This window comes from Typopeltis vanoorti, chromosome 5 (genome assembly GCF_054136105.1).
Source record: "Typopeltis vanoorti isolate ZY-2024b chromosome 5, IOZ_Tvanoo_1.0, whole genome shotgun sequence".
Taxonomy (NCBI): Eukaryota; Metazoa; Arthropoda; class Arachnida; order Uropygi; family Thelyphonidae; genus Typopeltis; species Typopeltis vanoorti.
The window spans coordinates 96,489,038-96,511,882 of record NC_143553.1 but is presented as its reverse complement, the minus strand read 5'-3'; the positions used below and the strand labels follow the sequence as shown (position 1 = coordinate 96,511,882).

At 34.1% G+C, this 22,845-nt stretch overlaps 1 protein-coding gene across 1 annotated transcript in view; it reads right to left on the bottom strand.

Annotated features, from left to right (window-relative positions):
- Nucleotides 1-532: 532 nt before the first annotated feature.
- The window catches only part of LOC150106673 (amidophosphoribosyltransferase-like), a 78,934-nt gene continuing 56,621 nt past the window's right edge, over nt 533-22,845 (bottom strand). The window contains exons 6-8 of the mRNA XM_090393451.1: nt 14,682-14,903; nt 6,130-6,403; nt 533-601 (exon numbers count right to left, since the gene is read on the bottom strand). Of these exons, the coding sequence (XP_090249577.1) occupies nt 6,146-6,403; nt 14,682-14,903 (480 nt within the window). The 3' untranslated portion in view covers nt 533-601; nt 6,130-6,145. The remainder of the gene's footprint in view (nt 602-6,129; nt 6,404-14,681; nt 14,904-22,845) is intronic.

Below are 22,845 nucleotides of genomic sequence, written 5' to 3'. Positions count from 1 at the left end.
CTGGATCTTGTAATGAAGGTTTCCAGATGCCTGAAGTTCAAAGGACATACACTGCAAAAACTATGCAGCATATTGCTGCCATGATAAGGAAGACACTAACAAATGGAGATAAGGAGGTAATTGTAACACTGTCGAATCCTTAATCATATACTGAAATGTGTAAACTTCAGAGTTTAGTGAATAGGCAAAAAAAGAGGTGATATGACAGACAATTAAGTTGGTGAGGAAATATTATGGGATTAACATGAAGATGAGGGTTATACATAGAATAGCAGATGAGAAGCCATTCTGAAGTTGCATAAGAGTATGGTGAACAAAAGAATGAAAATGAATTTCTTACCTGGGAGTGCAATGAATCACTGGAGTGTGTGTTGTGAATGAGGTTTAATGTTTGATATACTGTGGGATGACTGAAAACTCCCATAATGAGTCTACTGACCCTACAAATGCTTGTTAATAATAATATGTGTAAAGGTTCCTGAATTATGTAAAAAAATCTTTTCGTTTGCTTTAACTGCACTTCAGCATAGACAGCAATTTTGAACTTAAGCTCTTCATTATGGAAAGGTAATTATCCTACTAAAATGATGTGTCCATCCATCTAAAGAATAAAACACAAACTTAACATCAGCAAAGTTTTTTTAATAATTTAAATAAAACATAAAATTATGTATGCTGAATTATTCATAAAAAACTAAATGAAAAGGTACTTCAAAATTATTTTTTTCAGGATATATCTTACACCCTAGTATTTTATTATTTAGAAATAATTTTATTTCACTGAAGTATTGTACAATTCAGAACACACGCAATTTACAGACAAAAAATACTAGTTGTGGTGGGCGGTAGATGGCGTTGATGGAGATGATTCGTAGTAGAGGTTCGGTGTAGTGGTTGAGACAGTTGTAGGTATCCTCCCGCGATGAGTCGTCGGACTCCTTGGAGGTATCAGGAATAATAATAATAATAATAATAATAATAATTATAAGCTAACTATCATAATCATAAGCATTATGACAGCTTACTTTATGTTTAAACTGGATACCATTCAAGTAATGAGTTTTACGTAAAATTTGTCATGATGCTCACAAAGATTCTGATTAAGAAATTCCTTTTCTAACTAATGTTACTACATTAAAGTAGCTTCACCCCTGAAAAACAGGATAATATACAAAATGCAATCTATAGAAGTCAATCTAAAGGATTTACCAATAACTATCACATAGGTAATTTGGCAAACAACAGTGTACATCGAAATTATCAGATTAAATAAGGAGAATGCTTGAAAGTAGAGAGAAGGCAAAAGTAGCTTGCTCACCACCAGTGGGTGACCAAGGAGGCAAAAAAGCAGGTGTTTTACACTGAGAGTGACAAGAGAGAAGAATGTATTAGTGGACTATGTTATAAATGTTTAGTATTACAATATTGCAATATGCTAATGGCAGAATGAAGTGCTTCTCAATCTTCTAATTTCATGGAAGTATATTAATAAATAATAATAATGTACACCATTAGAATCAGAAAAATTCTAATTTAATAGAAGAAGTTATCCACTTTGCTTATGATAAACATTATTCTTCATTCAAAGTATATGATGGATAAATAATGTTAGCTCTACATTATTCTAAAAAAGGAAGCTGCAGAGAATCCTATTAATCTCTGCAGTGTGAGGAAGCCTCAGCCTAAATGGAATTGAGGGGGGTATATTTAAAATTTTTATTCACAAAAGAATTTCTCTAGCTGACACAGTGTTTACTTTTTACTGAACAACTAGAACATCTCTTATAGATCCAATACCCTATGATAACTAAAGCTAATAATATATGTTCATTCAATTTAAACTTACCTATAAGGGCCAAAGGAATATACATGAAGAGGGGGGGTGGAAGGTCTGGAAAGTTTTGATAACAAAAATGATAATAAAGCAACTGATATAACCATAAGAATGAACATACTAGTAACAGAGTTATGAAGGTAACATGTTCTTATATTCTTCGTCATCGTCTGAGCAATTTAGGTATAGGCTTTTTATGTCCTGTTCCTGCTCTGCAGATGAAGTTGATCTTTCCACCTTATTCTTGGACGTCCACGGTCTCTTCTTCCAGTGTTCTTATATTCTTATATCCTCATATGTTCTTTCTTATGGTTATATCAGTTCTTTAATATCATTTTTGTTCTAGGTGTTTATCACAACTTTCCAGACTCCCCCCTGTGTATCTCTCTCTCACACACACTGGAAGCTGTATAAGGAGAGTGTGAGAAGGAGGGGGGGGGGGGGGTAGAGCAGCAGGTTTTTTGCATGGAGGTCATGAGTGATTGGAACACATTGCCTGAGAGTGTAGTAAGACACTGAATATATTTAAGGTGCTGTATGACAAAAATGATAAAAAATGATAAACTGTGCGCATAACAGTGTGATATCCCACAATGAGTCTTTTGACTCCATGGAGGTTTAATCATCATCAAATTCCTGATATATTGCCTCAAGGGATATACAGGATAATTATGACAATACCACATGAAAAAGTTACACCATTGCTAACTTCTGATCAACAGTTTTCCTCCAAATTAATCTATTATTCATTTGTCAAGACTCGAATATTATCAGATCCTATATTTCTGTCTTTTAAGGCACTTTTACTGTATCAATCCTTCTACATCTTGGTCTTCCTTTGGGTCTTTTTCCTGCCAATCTGGCAAAGAACACTTATTTTGCTAATATTTCCTCTCCCATTCTCATAAAGGTTCTTCACATCATAGACAGGATACAAAACTGGATCTTTCCAACCAAAGGGCTCACTGATACCAACTAAGATATAGAGGCTCTCTCATAAAGATATACAACATCTAAAATTTATTACATTAAGAAACTCGTAAAAATCAATTATTAGCAAACTCAAAAAATTTTACTTATCATTTATACAATCAGAAATTGCTGGTGAAGTCTCCTCATTACTAGTGAAAATCCTCTATAAATTTTATTCCTCTCTTTCTCTCTCTCTCTCTGCTACATCATTCAGAACACATTTTTTTTATTTTTTTTTTATTTTTTGTTAAAGAAATTTACAATTATGACATCAGTGTGTGTTTGGGGGGGGGAGGTTAATAGTAGTATTTATACAATTAGATCATACTACAGACTAGTTAATCCTTCATTGTGGAAAAGTAACAAGGATTACAAATAAAAGCATATCTCAAATAAACTGTGCAGAGCAGTAACAATTATGATGATGTACAAGTAATACATTGCAGATCACTTGTACCACATCATCTGTTTTTTTCTAGGATTATTCTAGGAGAAATTTGATTAATGACTTCAGCCATCATTTAAGATAAGCCCCTGGTTTCTGTTGAAGGAATCATGTGAGTGAATGACAAAATTGAATTCCTTAATACAATGTGAGAGGATATTGTCTTATAGATAGGACGTGGTAGCTGCATCCCAATCAATTCACTGGAAGAGAGTTTATTGGATGATCATTTGATTCCTGTCGGGATCTTATTAAGATACAATTAATCAATACCACAAGCAGTTGCATTATAAGTAGAAAACAAAAGAGGATAAATACCCAAAACTCTAGATCACAATCCCTTGGTAAAATTTTATTTTTTGCTTTTTGCAACAATAATCATCTCATCTTTCCCTTATGTATTAGGCTCAACAGCCCATCATGGTCAAGTCACTTAGCCATAGCCCATGTCCTGTTAGAGCAGTTAACTCCATTTGCACAGGTGTGCTAATGTCTATGAATTGCATGTATTCTCTAGTCTGTCTGTCCTACAGGATAAAAATCCTGCCACTTCTATATGAAAATGGCTAATTCACCTTGAGATGAAAAGTTCTTATAAAGATTCTTCACACCCTAGACAGGATTCACGCCCAAGTTTTTCTAATAAAAGGGCATTTTCAATATCGACTGTGCTATGGGGGCTTCAGTAATAATAATTACAGCCAAAAATGATTTACTTCCTTTGATCCTCTCTAAATGAAGTATAAGCAAACTCAGGAGTGCAGATAAACTTATATTCATAACAGTGCTACCATTTTAAGGGTGGTGACTTCACTATGAATTGCTTTTAACTATCTCAAAAGAACAGCTGCTTAAAGCGGAAATAAGTTAATGTTTTCAAAATTTAGAGAGAAGCAGCTATGGGCATTCAAGTTCTGCAGTAATAATCCTTCAGTAACTTGTGACAACGTTTCATCAAGGAAATGTTTTTTTGCAACCTTTCCTTATGCTTTTAGTGTTTCTCCTTTGCAATGAATTTCACTCTGAAATAATAACAGATTATGTTTGGAAATTCAGCTACAACTTTCAATCATATATGGAGTCAATCTTGGTTACATCAGCCAAAGCGCGTGCGCACGCACGCACACACACGCACACACGCACACACACACACACACACACACACACACACACACAATCTGAATGTAACCCCTTTCATCAAAATTAAAATAAACTATTCTAATATTAACTACAGATACTCGTGGAAAGGCTTAGACGTTGGTTATGCATTTTTTACTAAATAATTTAAGGAAATTACAATGTCAACTAGGATATACATTAAAATAAATTTTAATATGCATCAATATTTTGGCAACGTCACATTGCCATTTTCAAGAAACTTAAGAACAAGACACATGCATGCAGGCTCAACAAACAGTAAGTGAGGAAGAAGCAGGAAGCTATTATTTCTCCTAAAGTCCTGATGGTGCCCCCTAGCAGGCAATGTTGGTATTCTTGGGCGATTGGGCTGAAGGTCTTCTGATGTAGGTTTCCCAAATTTGAGGCAGTCTCATGCAGCCAAATTTGTTGAGGTTTGGATTGTTTCTTAGGGCTGAAGCTGATTCCATGAAAAGCCTTTCATATTTGTATTGAAGAATATTGAAGTATATTAAAATTTATTTTAATGTATATCCTAGTTGACTTTGTAATTTCCTTAAATTATTTAGTAAAAAATAACTACAGATAACAGTATCAGACACTTTTTTTTTTACCACCAAACTCAATAGTGAATAGTGAGTGTCATGAATACTTCACTAAATCAACAGTGAAGCATTCATAACAAAAGCCAGCTGAAAATTCTATAAAATAACATAGGATCTGATCAAAATATAAATAAATAATATATATATATATATATATATATATACAGGGTGTTCGGGATAAATTTGACAGTTTCGTAAGGAAAAAGAAAATCTTCTTTGTATCTATTAAATTTAATGAATTGACAAAAAAACATTACAGGCAGAGTTAATTACAATACTATCAACAAGATTTACTCAAAATAACCACCATTAGCATCGATCACAGCTTCAATTCTGCTTCGGAACCTCGAACAAGCTGATGCTACAGTCTCCCTGGGAAGGGCCGCAAAAACTGTTTTAATTTTATCCATTAACTGGGCTTTTGTATTACTGGAAGTGCGATTGGTGTCTTTTTCAACTGCGCCCCATACAAAATAATCCATGGGGTTAAGGTCTGGGGAGTTTGGAGGCCAAACATTTGGACTGGTGAAGTCGTAGAAATTTTCAGACAACCATTTTTGACTTTTCCCAGAGGTGTGGCAAGGGGCCGAATCCTGCTGCCATACATACGGCCTACCATTGGCTACCCTTGTTATCCAGGGCTTGACTACAGTTAGCAACTCCACGAACAAAGCCCGAATTCCAATGCCAGGGTTCTTCAACACCTGTTCCTGCAGATTTGCGAGGAATTCTGCTGTACGAACGCAATCAGATCGTCTGCTAGGGATCTTTCTTCTTGCTACATCCTCGTAGTCACCATTGCAAGTCTCTAGTTCATGCCTGATTGTTTTTACTGTATTCAGGGAGCATTGGGCAGCAGTCGTAATATCCTTATTTTGATGGCGGGCACGAATCATCATGATACAAGTTATTCTCTTCCATGATTCAGGTGGGTTCCAGCTATCCATCCTTTCTGACATCTTGTATATGAATGAAGAAGGGTCCAAACTTTTAAATGAAGAGAAGTGTGTGTTAATACATGTAACTTACGGAAAAATATAATTAATTATAAATATGTCAAATTTATCCCGAACACCCTGTATATATCATATTTATTTACTATAATTAAAAAATGCAAGAAATTCTAGTAAACTTACCAGCTTCTCACTCAGTTTACCATTCTAATTCCACAGGATACTGGCCTGTGAGACAAGCCGTGCAATGTCCAATGATCTTATTTTGTTTATCAGCTCCTTTCTGCACACAGCTGACTAAACCATCTACAGAAAGATGCACTAAACTAGAGGCTCCAAGTGATGTTGCTAATTGAGCAGAATCTTTTTCATTGGCAATAAGTTCTTCTCGAGTTGGAATATTAATTCCCATATAACAAGGATGATACAATGGAGGAGAGGCTATTCTAAGGTGAACCTATGAAATAACAGAATTTTTATTAAACATTAAATCATTTGAAAGATGAAAATATATATTTTCATCTTTCATGCTCCATAAAAGAATAAAAAATTAAGATATGCACACTACTTTAAACAATAATACCAGTTAGGGTTAGAATATGAGATAATAGCAGTTACCTGTCCTACTCTCATCACAGGTCTTCAGATCATTGGAGACTGTCTAATGATTTCCAAAAGTAACAGCAAAAAAAAAAAAAAAAAAAAAAAAAAAAAAAAAAAAAAAAAACGTTCTGCGTACTCTCTTCGAGCAATAAAAAAGATTAACACGTTATTTGAGGAATAAAAATAAAAGATTAACTCGGTCACAATGGGGGGAGGGAACTCTCCCCATGATCTTAATTTTTTGGCAGGGAGAGAGAAAATATTTCACATCGCAACAATTTTCTGTTTACATATTAGCGGATGCACTGCATATCATGATTGGTTCTTCAAGCGTAACAAAATCACCATGGATGGGGGGGGGGGGGAATGTATTTATTATTATTATTATTATTAAAACAAGACCTCATGGAGTCAAAGACTCATCTAGGAGGTCCTTTTATCTCACACACATCTCATCATACCGGGTCTTAAACACATTCAAACTCCTTGCAGACACCACACTCTCAGGCAAGGCATTCCAATCATTCACAACTCTGCACGAAAAAAACCTGCCTCTCACTCCCCTACTCACACCCTCTTTATACAGTTTCCAGGTATGACCTCTGGTTCTCCCCTGATCTCCCACTATTCTATGTAGAACTTCTCCACCATTGATCCTATAACAACCCCTCATGATAGAGACCAACTTGTAGGTCTCTATCATATCTCCCCTCTTCCTTCTCTCCACTAGACTCTGCAAATTACATCTTTTCAATCTTTCCTCATACTCGACATTCCAGAGGTCAGAAACTACCTCAGTCAGTCGCCTTTGCACCCTTTCCAACATCTCTTCATCCTTCTGAAAACCAGGTGACCAAATCTGGGCACAATAGTCCATGTGTGGCCTAATCAAAGCCTTATACAATGGAACAAGAATCTCCCTACTTCTACACGTCAGTGTCTTCCTCATCATTCCCAGAAGTCTTTGTGTTGTCTTCACAATTTTGGCGATGTGTCCCCTAAATTTTAGATCCTTATCCACTATCACTCCCAGATCTCTTATTTCCTCTACTTCCAACAATATATTCTCACCAAGCATAAATTCTGCATCCCATCTTTGTTTTCCAAATTTTAAAACCTTACATTTTGCAACATTGAACTCGCATCCCCATTTGCTTGCCCAATCACTCAATTTATTCAAGTCTTCTTGCAAGGCCACAACATCTTCACTACTCTTTATGGTTCGTCCCAACTTTGCATCATCTGCAAACAACTGAATATCTCCATCCAAATCTTCGCCAATATCATTAATATACAAGTTAAATAGTAATGGCCCTAAAACAGATCCCTGAGGCACTCCACTAGTGACTTTCCTTTTCCTGGATATTGCACCCCCATACACAACTTGTTGATACCTATCAGATAGCCAGTCTCCAATCCAATGCACTAATCTAATATCCAACCCCATCTGCTCTAGTTTGACTGTCAACTTATCATGAGGTACTCTATCAAAAGCTTTTGCAAAATCCAAGTATATTACTGTGTATCCTTCTCCTCTGTCCAAGGAAGCAGTCACTTTATTGTAATAAGTAGGTAGATTACTAAAACACGACCTCCCTTTAGCAAATCCATGCTGTCCATCAAAGATTATACCATTGTTGTCAACCCAAATTTTAGGATATATTAGAAAACAATAATTAAGGACAATGCTATATTTGGTTAGTATATTTGAATCCCTAAAAAGTCGTAAATATGTGAATTAAAATAATGAAGTCATCTGAGGATAGCAAATATAAGGGCAAGAGAGAAAGGTGTCAATAGAAATACTTTCGTTACTGGCAAATGAAATATTAGTAATTTAAATTTGTGATATTATATGCTTGTGTCCTAAAAGTTGCCTGGGTGAAACAAATAACATGTGATCCTGTAAACTCTGAACATGCCATGATTTGTTTAATTATGATGGACATAATTAAACAAATAAACAAAAAAAAAAATTACAAGGAGAGGAAAAGGCATTGTTTGTGAAATATAAATAACTAACCAATAATAAGCACCAGCCACATACATTGATAGCTCAGTAAATAACTATAGAGAGGGGATTATCCAATGAAGTTAATAATGTTCAGCAAGTGATTCATCCAGGAATGGTAGAAAAATGTGGAGATTAAGGGAGCAGCAAATCAGATTGTAAAATTTCTCGTGCCTGTCATATATATTTATTTCTATGTTTTATTTATATTTTGCTTTGTTTTCTAAGAATTTTCTTTTATTCACTTCTTCTTCTTCTTCTTCTTCTGCAACCTGTCCCACTTAAGCGGGGTCGCTGTTAATAATGAGTCTCCTCCACATCCTCCTGTCTTGGGCTGTCACCACATCCAAGTTCTTCATCCTCAAGTCCTCTTCTACCAGCTCCCTCCATCTCTTCTTTGGCCACCCCATGCTTCCTCCTTCCTTGCACATCCATCTGCATGACCTTTCTTCCCAAATATTCATCCTCCCTCCTCATCACATGACCAAACCATCTCAACCTTGCCTCCTGTATCTTCGCTCCTAAGTTCATAACTTTCACTGTTCCCCTCACATAGTCATTTCTCAGTCGATCCTTTCTGGTCATACCACACATCCACCTAAGTATTCTCATCTCTGCTACCTCCATCCTGCTGATGTTATTTTTCCTTGCGGCCACAATTTCTATAGCATACGTCATAGCTGGCCTCACTACTGTCCTATAGATTTTGCCTTTCAGATTGATCGTCACCCTCTTATTGCATAGCACTCCAATCATCTCTCTCTCTCTCTCCAGTTCCTCCAACCAGCTTGTATCCTGCATCCTACTTCCTTCTCAGCCCCTCCATCTTTTTCCACTGATGACATTTCCTTCCAGCTCCAGATCTGTCTCCTGGTCACCATTCACTTTGCAACATATACTCTGTCTTACTTCTGCTCAGTCTCATACCTCTCTCTTCCAGTACTTTCCTCCATCTTTCCAGTTTAACTGCCACTTCTTCTCTAAGAATTTTCTTTTATTCACTGATGATCAGTATACACTTTTTACATAGTAATATATATATATATAAATAATTTCTGATCATCATTGAAATTATCCACCCTTTTGCAAATCCTACCTTCATCCTACCGCAATTAATCCTTTGTACTCTTACCTATGTTAGCTCTGTTAGTGAAAGACCCTTGGTTTTAGTCTGTCCACTATAACAGGTTACCAACTCCCACACTGTGTAATTTAGAGAAATTTATTTGTTTTACGACTGCACCATTCTAAATTATGTATACAGCATGAGAATTTAAGTTTGAACATATGTAAGACTAAGATTCAAGTCCTTAAAAGCTAGTCGTGGCAATTCTTACTTTAATCAAGCTCGCAGGTTCGATATTTATTTGGAAACAGTGCATTGGCTAATAGATCAGGCAAGAGAGTTACATAAACAAAACATGTTTATTTTAAACTAGTCAGTTGTACAATGTACTAGACAAATATGAAACAAAAGCTCTTAAAGGCCTATCACTTACTCGGCATGTAACATTTATAATTGGACATAACATACAACACTTAATCAACTTGTTCACAACACTTAGCTATCTTGAGCTACCTCTTACATTATACTTAGCTAAACATTCTATTTAGGCATACATAAGTTAACATTTAGCTTCTCTCTCTATTCCCATAACTTAATAGTTAACTAACCACAATTTAACATCAGTAAGTATACATACAATCTCAAGTACAACTACTGTAACATTAACAGATCAGAGCTTACTCACATTTGCGTTTCACACACAGTTCTAACAACTTGGACGATACTTCCATTAGTTCTGCTACACTTTGCCTTTCTTCCTGGGTTCTGGCTATAATTTGGATGGCCCTTGATGGTCTTTCTGTGGCAGTTTTTTCCAGGACAGTGTAGATTGATTCTCCGTTGATAAACTGGAACCACTGTTGATGTCGCAAATTCCACACATTTGTAGCACGTCCGGCAGCTACTAGAAATACATCGGACAGTAACGCTCTCCTAGCTTCCCCCTTCACCTCGAGTCATACGCACAGATAGACCTGGAGCCAAAGTCTCGACATGAACAAAACTGAGAGAGGGAGAGTTCCAAGAACCTAGAGCCCTTTTTATAGCCACATTCATTTTTGTTCTTTGGCGATAACTCTCCGGATCTTCTGTCCATGATGATGTCACTTGGGCTATCTTCGTTTTTGGCGGCAATTTTTTTTTACATTTGTATGACCTTTCGAACTTTTGTTCTTACTGGGTCAAACATAATCCAGACTAATCCCTTATTTTCCATTACACATATTCAATATACATCACTATATACACTTAATAGTAGAATTATTATACTAGTTTTAAACCTCTACAATTTCTGAATTCTACAAATTTTAAAACCTATGTAAAAGAGATCGCGAAAATTTTTTATAAAAATTTACCATGAGAGATTTTACAAAGGTCCATTTTTTCTCGAAAAAAAAAAGTTTTTTTTTTTTTTTTTTGTTATTGTTCACTCTCTGGAGAGGACATTACAAACTCGTTTGTTTCCCCCCCCTCTTTTTCCTTTTCTCTGCGTATTGTCTTAGTGTACGCAAACTTTTGTCTCACCCAACTCTTTTATGTCTCAGAGATTTGTTTACTATCACTTTTGTTTTATGTCGTGTCCCTCATTCCTAGTATTTACCATCCTATCACCCCTCTTTCTTTTGTCAAAATTAGTTCTCCTCATAGGATTTTCCTTTTGAGTCTCAAAATTAAAGAGCCCTTCCCAGATCTGATGGTTAAGAGGTCTATTTCTAATCCTTCTTACCTTCTCTATTCTACACAGGTTGATCCTATCACCGTCCTCCTTTACAGGATCTTTCTCTCTTCCTTGACTATCTGCTATTGCAACACTTGAAATTTTGTAAGCACTAGTCAAGGCTTCCTATTCCTTTATCTACTGAAGCAATTTTTGAAGAGTTAGATGTGTCATGCTGAGATGTACCTCGATTCTTTCTTCTTTGGTCATTAATTTTGACTCTGTATTCAGTAACTTGCTTGGTTCTATTATCTGTTCTCACTGTCCAAGATTTCCAAACACTGCCCTCTGCAGATGTACACGTGATTTCCATCAGGGAAATTTCCCTTTCATTGAAATCACAGGAGAACTTATATTTCTCCAAGAAATCCAATCCCAAAATTACCTGAACGCCTGGGTGAGAAGTCTCGGGGAGAACCAATAACTCCCACGAGATGTTCAAGCCAAACTCAGGTAGTTTGATGTTAACGCTTACTTTTCTTGGTGCACATATTTCAGCCTTTGAGATTCCCGTTAACCTGACAGTTTCTTTAGTTCTAAGACATCATTCGAGACACAGGTACTAATTCTTTTGAAAAATGACCCAGTTATGACAGAGACTTGGGATCCGGTAACAAGACATCGCAAGGTATCCCTTTTATCAATCCTCGAATGATCATCAGAGGCTTCTTTCTCATATTACCTCTTCCTTTTCTCTGGTTGCTTACTGAATAGCAGTGAGTAAACATAACATTTGACTCATGCCTAGTTTCTTGAGGGGAAGATTTCCTATTCCTAAAGCAGTTTCGAGCAACATGCCCAACTTTGTCACAGTTGTAACACCTTGGAGGCTTTCCACTGCTTTTCCCCTTCCTGACATGAATTATTCTTGGAGGTCCTTATTCTGAGCTCATCTAGTTGCTTGATGATTGCATCTAGCTGCTGATCACTGGCTGTTGTAGCCTCTCTACCTCCTGTCTAACTAGCAATTTCAATGCCTCCATGTCAGCAGTCTGTTAACTTCGGCATGGTCAACTTACCCTCTTCTATCTTCTTAACATTAATCATATTTCCTAGGTTTCCTTCTTCTTTCCCTTCTTTTGAGTACTTTTCCTTCGGCATATCAAGGTCTCTCTCACCTTTGGCATCACAGGTGAGATTGTTCCTAAGGAGCATCAGAAACTGGAAGTCTGACCATTTTCCTATCTTCCTTAATTCCTTGACAAACCCGAAAGTGTACTTGATTGAAGTTAGAGGCAGGATGAATGTCGTCAAGCCTCTCCTCTCATTCTCTGACTGCGAGGTAACACTCCTCTAGGTTCTTAATTTTCTTCTTGTACAGTGTTTCTTTCAGTTCTTCCTTTAACCCTAATCTAAATTGATGGAAGACAGCCCAATCTAAATGTGGCTTTTCTTTCTGGAAACAATCAGACTATTAACAAGGTTTAATAACCTGTTGTAAAATTCTGTCACACTTTCCTTGTTTCCCTGAGCACATTTCTGTAACTTCCAGAGATTGGGGCTTACGTTTTTCTCACCTTGGAATACTGGGATATAAGAGTATCCTTGAACTTTGAGTATTCCAAGAAGTCCCTGAGTATGGGAAACGAATTTAAGAAAATCTTGGCTTTACCAACCAGCTTGTTCCTAAGGAGCATCAGAAACTGGAAGTCTGACCATTTTCCTATCTTCCTTAATTCCTTGACAAACCCGAAATATGAAAGTAAGTCATCGCTATCGTCCCCCAGAGAATGATGGAATGACAAGGTGAGGATTAACATTTCTAAAGAACTCCTTGTCATCCATCATGTTAGTATTATTAGAGTCACAATCGGTCACTGTTTATGATTTCTAACCTTACAATTTCTCGAATTTCTTAATTTCTAACTTCATAATGCATTCACTGGGTGCAGAACTTGAAATCAACTCTAATTGAATTTGAGATTTTCAATATCATTAAGACAGTTCATAAATAAAATTCTATCAAAAAAAAAAAAGTTGTAACTAGCATGCAGTATGACCTTTGTGAAAATGCACTGCCTGACACCTTTGTTACATGTAATCAATTCTACTAACTTCACTTGAAATTATAATTACTCTGTATCCTTCTTTACCATGTTTTTGTGTTTTTGCTGATAACTATCTAAAGTTCATGCAACACAGACAGCATGTTCACAAGTCATTCACCTCCCATAGTATGCTTCAACTCTTTATTTACTACTTTCTCTGCAGCAACAGTGAAGGACAAATTAAGTTTTACTATGGATCAAAAAAAAAAAAAAAAAAACCTCCCACAAAAAAACAATTAAAAAATACATAAAAACATCAAAAATCCCAACCAAAAAAAAACCCACAGATATTCCAAATAACAACTTACACAGTTCCTTCTATTACAAGTGTGGAGTGTGGCATGTTCATTCATTAAAACAGACACCCATGTCAGATAATGCTAAACCTTGAACCCTTTCCCTGGTTGATTTTGCTCTAGCTTAAAATTTCTTTACCAAACTTTTTTTGCATTTGAATCTTTGCTGTCTCTATTACTCTCTGAATTCTGATAATCACTCTGACTCTGACCTCTTCATTATCTATATCTAAAGCCTGATTTCCTGCAGTCAAAATACTCCAAACAGCGATGTCGTTTTCCTTGGAGACATCAGCATCTACAACTGAAACTGACTTCCCTTTTGCAGTTTCATTGATCAAGCTTATAAGACGCAGAGGTATTTACTGTTGGAAATGACTTAACATAGTCCATTTACCTGCCAGAATATCAAATAATCCACACTATCCTGCTTTGGCTTTGACTTTTTCTTAACCAGCTTGCCTTCCAAAGATGCAGTAGAGTTCAGTTATCGCTCAGTAACTCAGCTCTTAACTTAGTCCAAGTTTCTTTTATTACAGAATACCCTTTACACTGCCATTCTTGTGTCCTTCGGCATTATAAAGTTCCATGATGCCTACCTCTGTTTTTCATGGTCAGGTTATCATTTCCATTCTTGTGATCAAAACATCTGCTTGGAACAAATAACAGAAATAATTCTTAGGGGAATGAAACCTTTCATTCCCACTTCTATCCAAAATTCCAGACCACTATCCAAGACTTGTTCCTTCATCATCTTGCTTCCACTGAGTACACTGCTTGAACTTTGTTGCGTGAATGAATTGTTCACCAAAATGAAGGTTGAACTTCTCTTACGTTTATTTTAATTTACTTTTTATAGTAAACAAAATATTTAATAAAGGAAAGAAAATTATGAAAATAACAAATTTAAAATGACAATATTTATAATGTGAGTGCCATCTAACACAACATACTTCAAACACAGAAACCATATTATTTTAAATGAAAGTTTTACCTCTTTTGCTCCAGCTGCTTTAAGCATCTCTATAATTGCTTTAATGGTGTTTCCACGTACAATAGAATCATCAATAAGGATAACTCTTTTCCCACATACGTTATCGCTAAGTGGTCGAAATTTTTTCCTCACTGCAAGTTGTCTAAGTCTTTGAGTAGGTTGAATAAAAGTGCGACCCACATATCTATTCTTGCATAAAACTTCAGCATAAGGAATCCCAGACTGAAAATGCAAGGTAGTACCATTTAATGAAGAAAAAGTTTGAAGAAAAATAATGCTGTAAAAGATAAATGACAATACTATTTTGATAATCTTACTTCTCTAATTCTACAAGTAAATGAGAATTGCAATTCTAGAGGAAAATTTTTCATAATTATAGTATTTGGTAATGATAAAGTAGTTAAATCTATCTTAATAGGTTTCTTTTTAGTTCTGTTTAGTTTTTTCATAAGAGGTCCCAATTTATAAATTCAACCAACAAACTTTTTATATAACTAAGATGAAATGAATTTTTTTTTTATCCCCCTTAACTTAAACTTTTTATATGTTATCAATTCTGATGGAGATATATTAACATGTGAATATGATCAGATACAAAAGAACCAGTCGCTGTTTAAATGGCAATGAAATATCTACCATTAATCTCCCTACTGATCATGATGTGTCTACATGTCCACCAAAATATGGGTGTGAAGTATATGAGAGTTGAAAAAATGGATAAGAAGGCTCTAGTCATCATTTATCTCCATTAAGAGGTGTCATAATCTTTCACATTGAGGAGTTAATGTGAAATTAAATTAACTTAAATGAATTAATTCACATTTGTAGCCATCTAAGAGAAGATACTATTGGAAGCAAGAAACATGTAGTTTTAATTTTAAACAGAAATATTACACTAAATATATACAATATGTTTTTTATATATATAGTATTTTCACCCTATAAGTGTAGTTTGTTGTTAATGGCAGGACAAAAATAAACAGCCACTGATGGGTAAATCCAATGGCTACAATAATTTACTGAATGCAAATCATGTATTGCCCTGGAAAAGCAAATGCTAGATTTTTTTTTTTTTAAATTCTGTATAACTGTGAACATTATTGAAGTTAATAAATAATTTTCATGAAACAATTATAGTATAAATCAATTGCATATGTATATATTTTAGAAAGTTCACTGTTTCTTCTCTAAATTAAGTCTTGTTTATTGTTTTCAAAATTCTAGTTAGAAATCACAGAATGCTTAGTTTCTGCATTTTATATGGTTTTTATTTACAGAAAAATAAAAATCTTTTTATATCCTATGACATTTATAATAATGTATAATGTTATCTGCAAACTGTGAGCTGCAGTTATTCTTCATTCCTCTTATTTTCAAGAACTGCACATTACAAATTAAAATAAACAATTATGAAACAAATTATGTAGCAACTAATCACTCTACATAATGTGCAACTTAGTAGTATCAATATTAATGTCATTCTTGTAATTATTTTTAATGCTTTAATGTTAATATTTTTTTGAGGGGAATGAAGGACCATTGTGAATAAAATTTGGTTCTGAAAAAGATTATGTTCAATGAAGAAGAAAATACTACATATTATTAAAGATACCAAGAAATTATATAGTTGGTTTAATCCTTTATCCAAGTGTAAGTGCACCTGAAATATAATCAGGACTGGGACAACTCGTATATAGAAGCTAATTATATAAGCATATACATTAGCTTCTATGTACGAGTTGTCCCAGTTCTGATTATATTTCAGGTGCAAACTTTGTTTGCTCACACTTGGATAAAGGATTAAACCAAGTATATAATTTCTTGGTATCTTTAATTTATAGTCTAACCAAGTGGATAAACTTCCAACAACTACATATTATTATTATTATTGTTGTTGTTGTTCAGTATCTTTTTTGCAGCTTGAAGAATAAAATACTGCGCATTTGAAAAGAAATACATTTACTGCTAGTTTTGACACTTTTATATCACTTTTATACCTGTTTTATACTATACTTTTATAACTGTTTTACGCTAAAAATAAGTGAAATATTTTTAATTCTGTGGTGGATATAAACTGCAGTCTCTGAAATATTATAGTTTGAATAGACAATTAAATCCTTCCTTCCTTTCCTCAAAAAAAGAAAGAAAAAATTAGATTTTGAATTAGTTTCTTTTCGACTTTCTTTTTATAACTGTACCAGATAAGTTATAATTTTTCAATAACATGAAGTGAAGAAATTAAAGTGCATTTTTAAGTGAAGCTATGATTATTATAAATTAAGAAATTGTAATCAGTATAAACATACTAAATCAGCCTGCAAAGGAAATATCAGTATTTCTGTTTAGGATGTCTGCTAACAATCAAATATATGAAAAGAAAATAAATTTTTGATATGCTGCACTGCTACTTAGGATGCTTTAGTGTGACTTCTGGGAAGTGTTCTTTCTTTTTTTGAAATTGTGTAAGTGGTGAGTAATCTCAGCTTTCAGCTTGTTGCTAGGGCAGTGAGGATTTATTAGCTGGCATTTCTAACACACTGCTGATTTCAAAAATAGCAACCAGCAGCAATAGAAGTAGTAACATTTGGGTCTTTGTTTTTGGAAAAAAAAGAAAAACACTCAAAACTAAACTTTTCTTTTTATGGCATAAATATACATGACTTTTATACAGTAAATATATAACATGAAATATATTTCTAAAACTTCGAATAATTTCAGCAAGCATCTAAAAATGATGGAAAAGAAGGTAGTGAAATAGTCAAATTGCAAAGAAATTTCAGTATTTCTGAAAAGGAAGAAAGGTGACCAGCATGGTAAAGAAGGCGAAATCAGATTATGAGAAGAAACTGGTTGAGCAGGCCAAAGGAAATTCCACATAGTTCTTTCATCATGTGGTAAGTAAGAGGAATAATAACTATGGAAGAATAATCTTAATGAGTGCTGATAGTGATGAGATGACAGAAGCAGATTAAATAGTTGAGTTACTGAGTGACCACTTTGCAAGGGTATATCATCCAAGCAAGGTTAATGACAGAGACTTATGAGGAAACACAGGTGGATAAATTGGAGGGTCTTAGGATATTACAGAATCTCATGTAAATGCAGTTATGGGAATAGATGGGATATTAGCTTGCATTTTGCAAGAATGTGCAAGGGAACTGGCAATGCCTCTGATTAGACTGGGCATATAATCCAAGTGAGGATACTGCTTTAACATATGTGACAGAATTAATGTGGGAACAGAGTTGGATGTGGTGGAGGTTCTCAGGATATTGCAGAATCTCAGTGTAAATCTCAAAAGAACTGGCAATGCCTCTGACTAGGCTATATAATTTAAGTCTCAGCTATGGTAGAGTTTCAAGGGAGTGGAAAAAGTGCAAAATAATTCCCTTGCATAAGGATGATTCAAAGACTGCAGCAGCAAACTAGACCAATCAGTATCTCAGGAGTGGTATTAAAAGTACTAGAAAAATTGATCAAAAAAGAGAATTAAAGAATGGGTAGATAAGAGTAAGATACTCTATGATGGAAAACAATCATGGCAATGAGTCTGTTGAATTTTACATAGGTATTTGACAGGATACCACATAAAATTCTGATACACAAATTAGAATAAATGGGGATCGATATGACAATGCTTATTTTGATAAGAGAGTGGCTGCTGGATAGATATCAAAAAGTGGTATATGGAGGAACAGAATCCCAAGCTAAAGCAGGTGACTAGTGGCGTGCTGTAAGGTTCTGTGCTAGGACCACTACTGTTTAATTTGTATACAAATGATACAGGAAATACCCTGAAAGGAAATATTCAGTTATTTGCTGATGATGCAAAATTAGATGGACAACTGTTAATCAAGGTGATGTGGAGAGATTTCAGGATGATTTAAATAGAGACTCTCAGTATATGGGCAAAAGATAATTGGTGTCAGTTTAATGTGGAGAAATATAAAGTAATGCATTTTGGGATAAATAGATTACAAGATGTGAACCATATTAATGGAACTGTACTCCAGGAAATAGATGAAGTTATGGATTTGTGGGTGACAGTAGATAGAGAGTTCAAGTTTAGAGGACATATTACTAAGGTAGCTCATAAGAATGCTTGGGTAAACACACTAACAAGTAGAGATAAGGAAGTTGTTATTCCATTTTATAAGGCCTTGATATCCACATCTGGCTACTGTGCTCAGGTCTGGTCTCCTGGGTTTCTTAGTGATGAGGAAGTGATGGAGAGGATACAGAGGCATGAGCAAGATGGTAAGTGGTCTGTGGAATGTTTCCTATGAGTACAGATTGAGAGTGTTCAGACTGCAGAAGTTGGTTGATTGGCAAAAAAAAGAGGTGTTATGATAGAAAATTGGTGAGACATTTAAGTTACTTAAAGGGTTTTATAGGATTGATTCAGAGGAAATGTTTTAGCACTTGGCTAGAGGGAGCAGAACAAGCGGTCATTTCACTTGGAGAGTTGTAAAGGAATGGAATAGGCTGCCAGACTCAGTTGTAAGCACACAAAAAAATATTATTTCTTTTTTCAAACAGTGAAATGAAGTAAACGATTTCAATTACTCCTGTGCAGTTTATAATTCCATTCCTGGAGCAGAGGAAGAGATTTGAAATTTTACAAATGAGCATTAATCACTCTGTAAAGTATATGTTTCTAATATTTTTCACCACATCTGTCTATAGCAGTTAAGCATTAGATATTATTATTATAAGCAACTTATAATTTAAAAAAAAAAAATCATCTGTTGCATACTTAAGCTAAAATTGAAAGAGATTGAGGTTTACTGATATCTTATTGGATATATATATATATATATATATTTTTTTTTTTTTTTAACTGCCTCACAATTAGGAAGCAAGTAATGAAATTTAACATCCTTTGTCATCATAAAATTGGAACAACACTTTCTAAAACTGGACGCATGATGACAAACTCATATAATGGAATTTTGAGGAAAGAAACAATAATCATTTTAAATCAAATTATTTTAATAAAGATTATTTGAAAACAGTGCAAAAATAACTTCTGTAATATTATCAATAAAATGAAGGAAACTGTTCCATTACGCTAATAAGAAAAATAAAAGGTAAATTTACCAGTAGTGAATAAATTCACTGCTAAGTCTAATCTCCTTTCACGTTTCAAAATAGGTAATTTATTAATTTTATTTTCACACATGTGAAATATGTTTGTATCCCTTCATCACAAACAAAATAAATAAACTGTATAGCAAAAAGTTAAAATATTGAAGGGCAACTTCTGACAAAGGAAATTCAAAATTAAATCTCTGGATGAGACTGGCAATTCACCTTCAGTTGAAAAATCATGAATGCTACTTACACCCTAAACAAGACTAAAACCCTGGTCTTTCCAAATAAACTGTCTATGCCATTCTGAAAAGCACATATAAATCATATATTATAATGAAAAAAAAAAAAAAAAAAAAAAACACCTAACACAACTACAAACTATAAACAAGTTTGTAGTTTTTGCCAATACAGTAATATAATTAGCAGACACTGCTTTAACAAACTATTGAAAAGTCATGAATGAAGCCAATAGTTTGCATTCTAAATTATTTTAGATGTTTGAAGGATAAAAAGCACTTGACAAAGCCAGGCAACTTTACTTGACTAGGCATTGAAATTTGGTTAATAACTGCAATAGAATTTTGCAGCATAACTGACATTTTACGGAGAGCTCAAAACAGATGAAAAACAATATATATATATTAACAGTACATAAACGTAATAAAAATAAACTAACCAAAGCAACATTCTTTTCAAATGTCTATTTGAAAACTAATTTTGTATTTACTTTCTATGAGTCAAAAATTAAGATTTAACAAAAAGTGAGATCCAAAGTATTATGAATTAGCAGATGTGATTGCCAATTTATGGGAATGTAAACCACTAAATGAAAGATTTTACCTGATGCTAATTCTTCACACACACTGTCTCAGTAACTCTTCAATAATACTAACCTGACCCTTCAATAATATTGTAATCTGACCCCTTTTTCACTCTCACTATCTAACAGAACCCCAACTCCAGATTATTACATCATCATCATAATCATCATTTACTGGTATGAACTCCCATGGGGTATTCAGGATATTATGATATTACTGCATTATTACTAGCATCCTGTCAGCACATTCATTCAAAATTAATTTGTTATTTATCAGGTTTCCAATATAGTTACATCTAACACTTCGGTCATCTAAGACTCTGCTAACTGCATCAATCCATATAGATCTTGATCTTCTTCTGGATCTTTTTAATGTCACATAGGATCAAATAACTGTTGTGCTAGCTTTTCCTCTCTCATTCTCTTTACGTGACCAAACCACTTTAAATTAGCTATGCTCACACATTCCCAAATGGTTATGTCAAGTTCCTTCCTAATATATTCATTTTAAATATAATGCAGCCATTCGTGTCATCTGTTTGCTCTGTAATTTTTCTCAGAATTCTTGTAAATGTTGTCTCTAGCCTTTGATCAACTATTTTATTTCAAAAAAACTATCAGATCAACAAGTTAAAATTAGTTTAAACCAGTCAGACGTTAAACATTAGTGTTTAACGTGTGACTAGTATATCTGTTATTTTAACTAAGAATAGGCACTTCTACCGTAGACTTCTGAAAAGTTATCCATGAGGAGAAAAGAGAATAAACTGTTCTCTTTACAGTTTTCTAAGCAATTTTTTCATTACTAATGAAATCAGTTCTCCTTTCTGTCTGAATATAGTTCCTTTCTGGTTTGCATAATTAGAAAAAAGCATAACTTTTTATATTGCAATAAATAAAATCTGTCTTCAGCCTCATCCCCTCAGTGTAGCAATCTAAGAGAATGAAGAAAACAAACAGTAGACCAAAACTACTATTAGGAATACCCTTTCCAAACTGTGCTATCCTTTTTAAAACAATATTAGTCCTAGATTTTCATCTTTGTGGTTGTTCACTATTTGAATGAATTACATTCAGATAAATCTACAGGTCTCTGAATCTATTCCTTTCATTTTTTTTACTTTCTTCTCTCTAAAAGAGACCCATATTTTCATTCCATTCTATAAAACAACCAAACCAAAACATATTAACTGCTATTGCTAGTAGTTGCACTGCTTCCAGAATGATTATGCATGTGTGCACCTGCTTCAAACTTCTGGTTACACTTAATGGCAAACTCCTCATATAGATAGGATAAGACAATGAGTAAAATAAATTTTCAGGTAGGAAAATCAGTTTTACTATACTTTTCAGCCTATTTAAATAAAAGTGATAATTTTTTTATATTTATTTGCCAAAAATAACTGCAATTCTTGAAAGTGAAAACTGCCAACATTATACATTGTCTTCCATTGCCAATGCAAAACTTGGCCAAAGTCTAGAATGATTATGCATGTGTGATTATGCATGTGTGCATAATCAGAATGATTATGCATGTGTGCACATGCTTCAAACTTCTGGTTACACTTAATGGCAAACTCCTCATATAGATAGGATAAGACAATGAGTAAAATAAATTTTCAGGTAGGAAAATCAGTTTTACTATACTTTTCAGCCTATTTAAATAAAAGTGATAATTTTTTTATATTTATTTGCCAAAAATAACTGCAATTCTTGAAAGTGAAAACTGCCAACATTATACATTATCTTCCATTGCCAATGCAAAACTTGGCCAAAGTCTAGCAATATCTTATAATATAAACTAAAGTTATAAACTGTTCAAAAATACAAAATTTTATATAATGATTTATTAATATATTTTTATAGTCTTGTGGAGACAAGAAAAGTAAATTTAATTATAATGATAAATTACATCATATGACAGGGTATTTAAAAGAAAATATGTTACATTACTATAATATTTCTAATTTTTGTATTATAAATTATTCGATGCATAAGTCGGCTAATTTATTAAAGCATAAAATGTGGTGAATCTGAGTGAAAGTCATCAGATCTTTCTAAAATGTATGCCTAAACAGGTGAATATTTTGCTTATTCTATAGATTTGCCATTGAGAAAGAAGTTCTCACAATTTCATCTTTTTATTTCTGATGTTCACACCAAAATTGTTACAGGAGAGTTGCTTAAGAGTCAAAGCTGGATAACTGGGACAAGAAAGGAGTCCTCGATGTAGCTTTTTAAGGAATACAG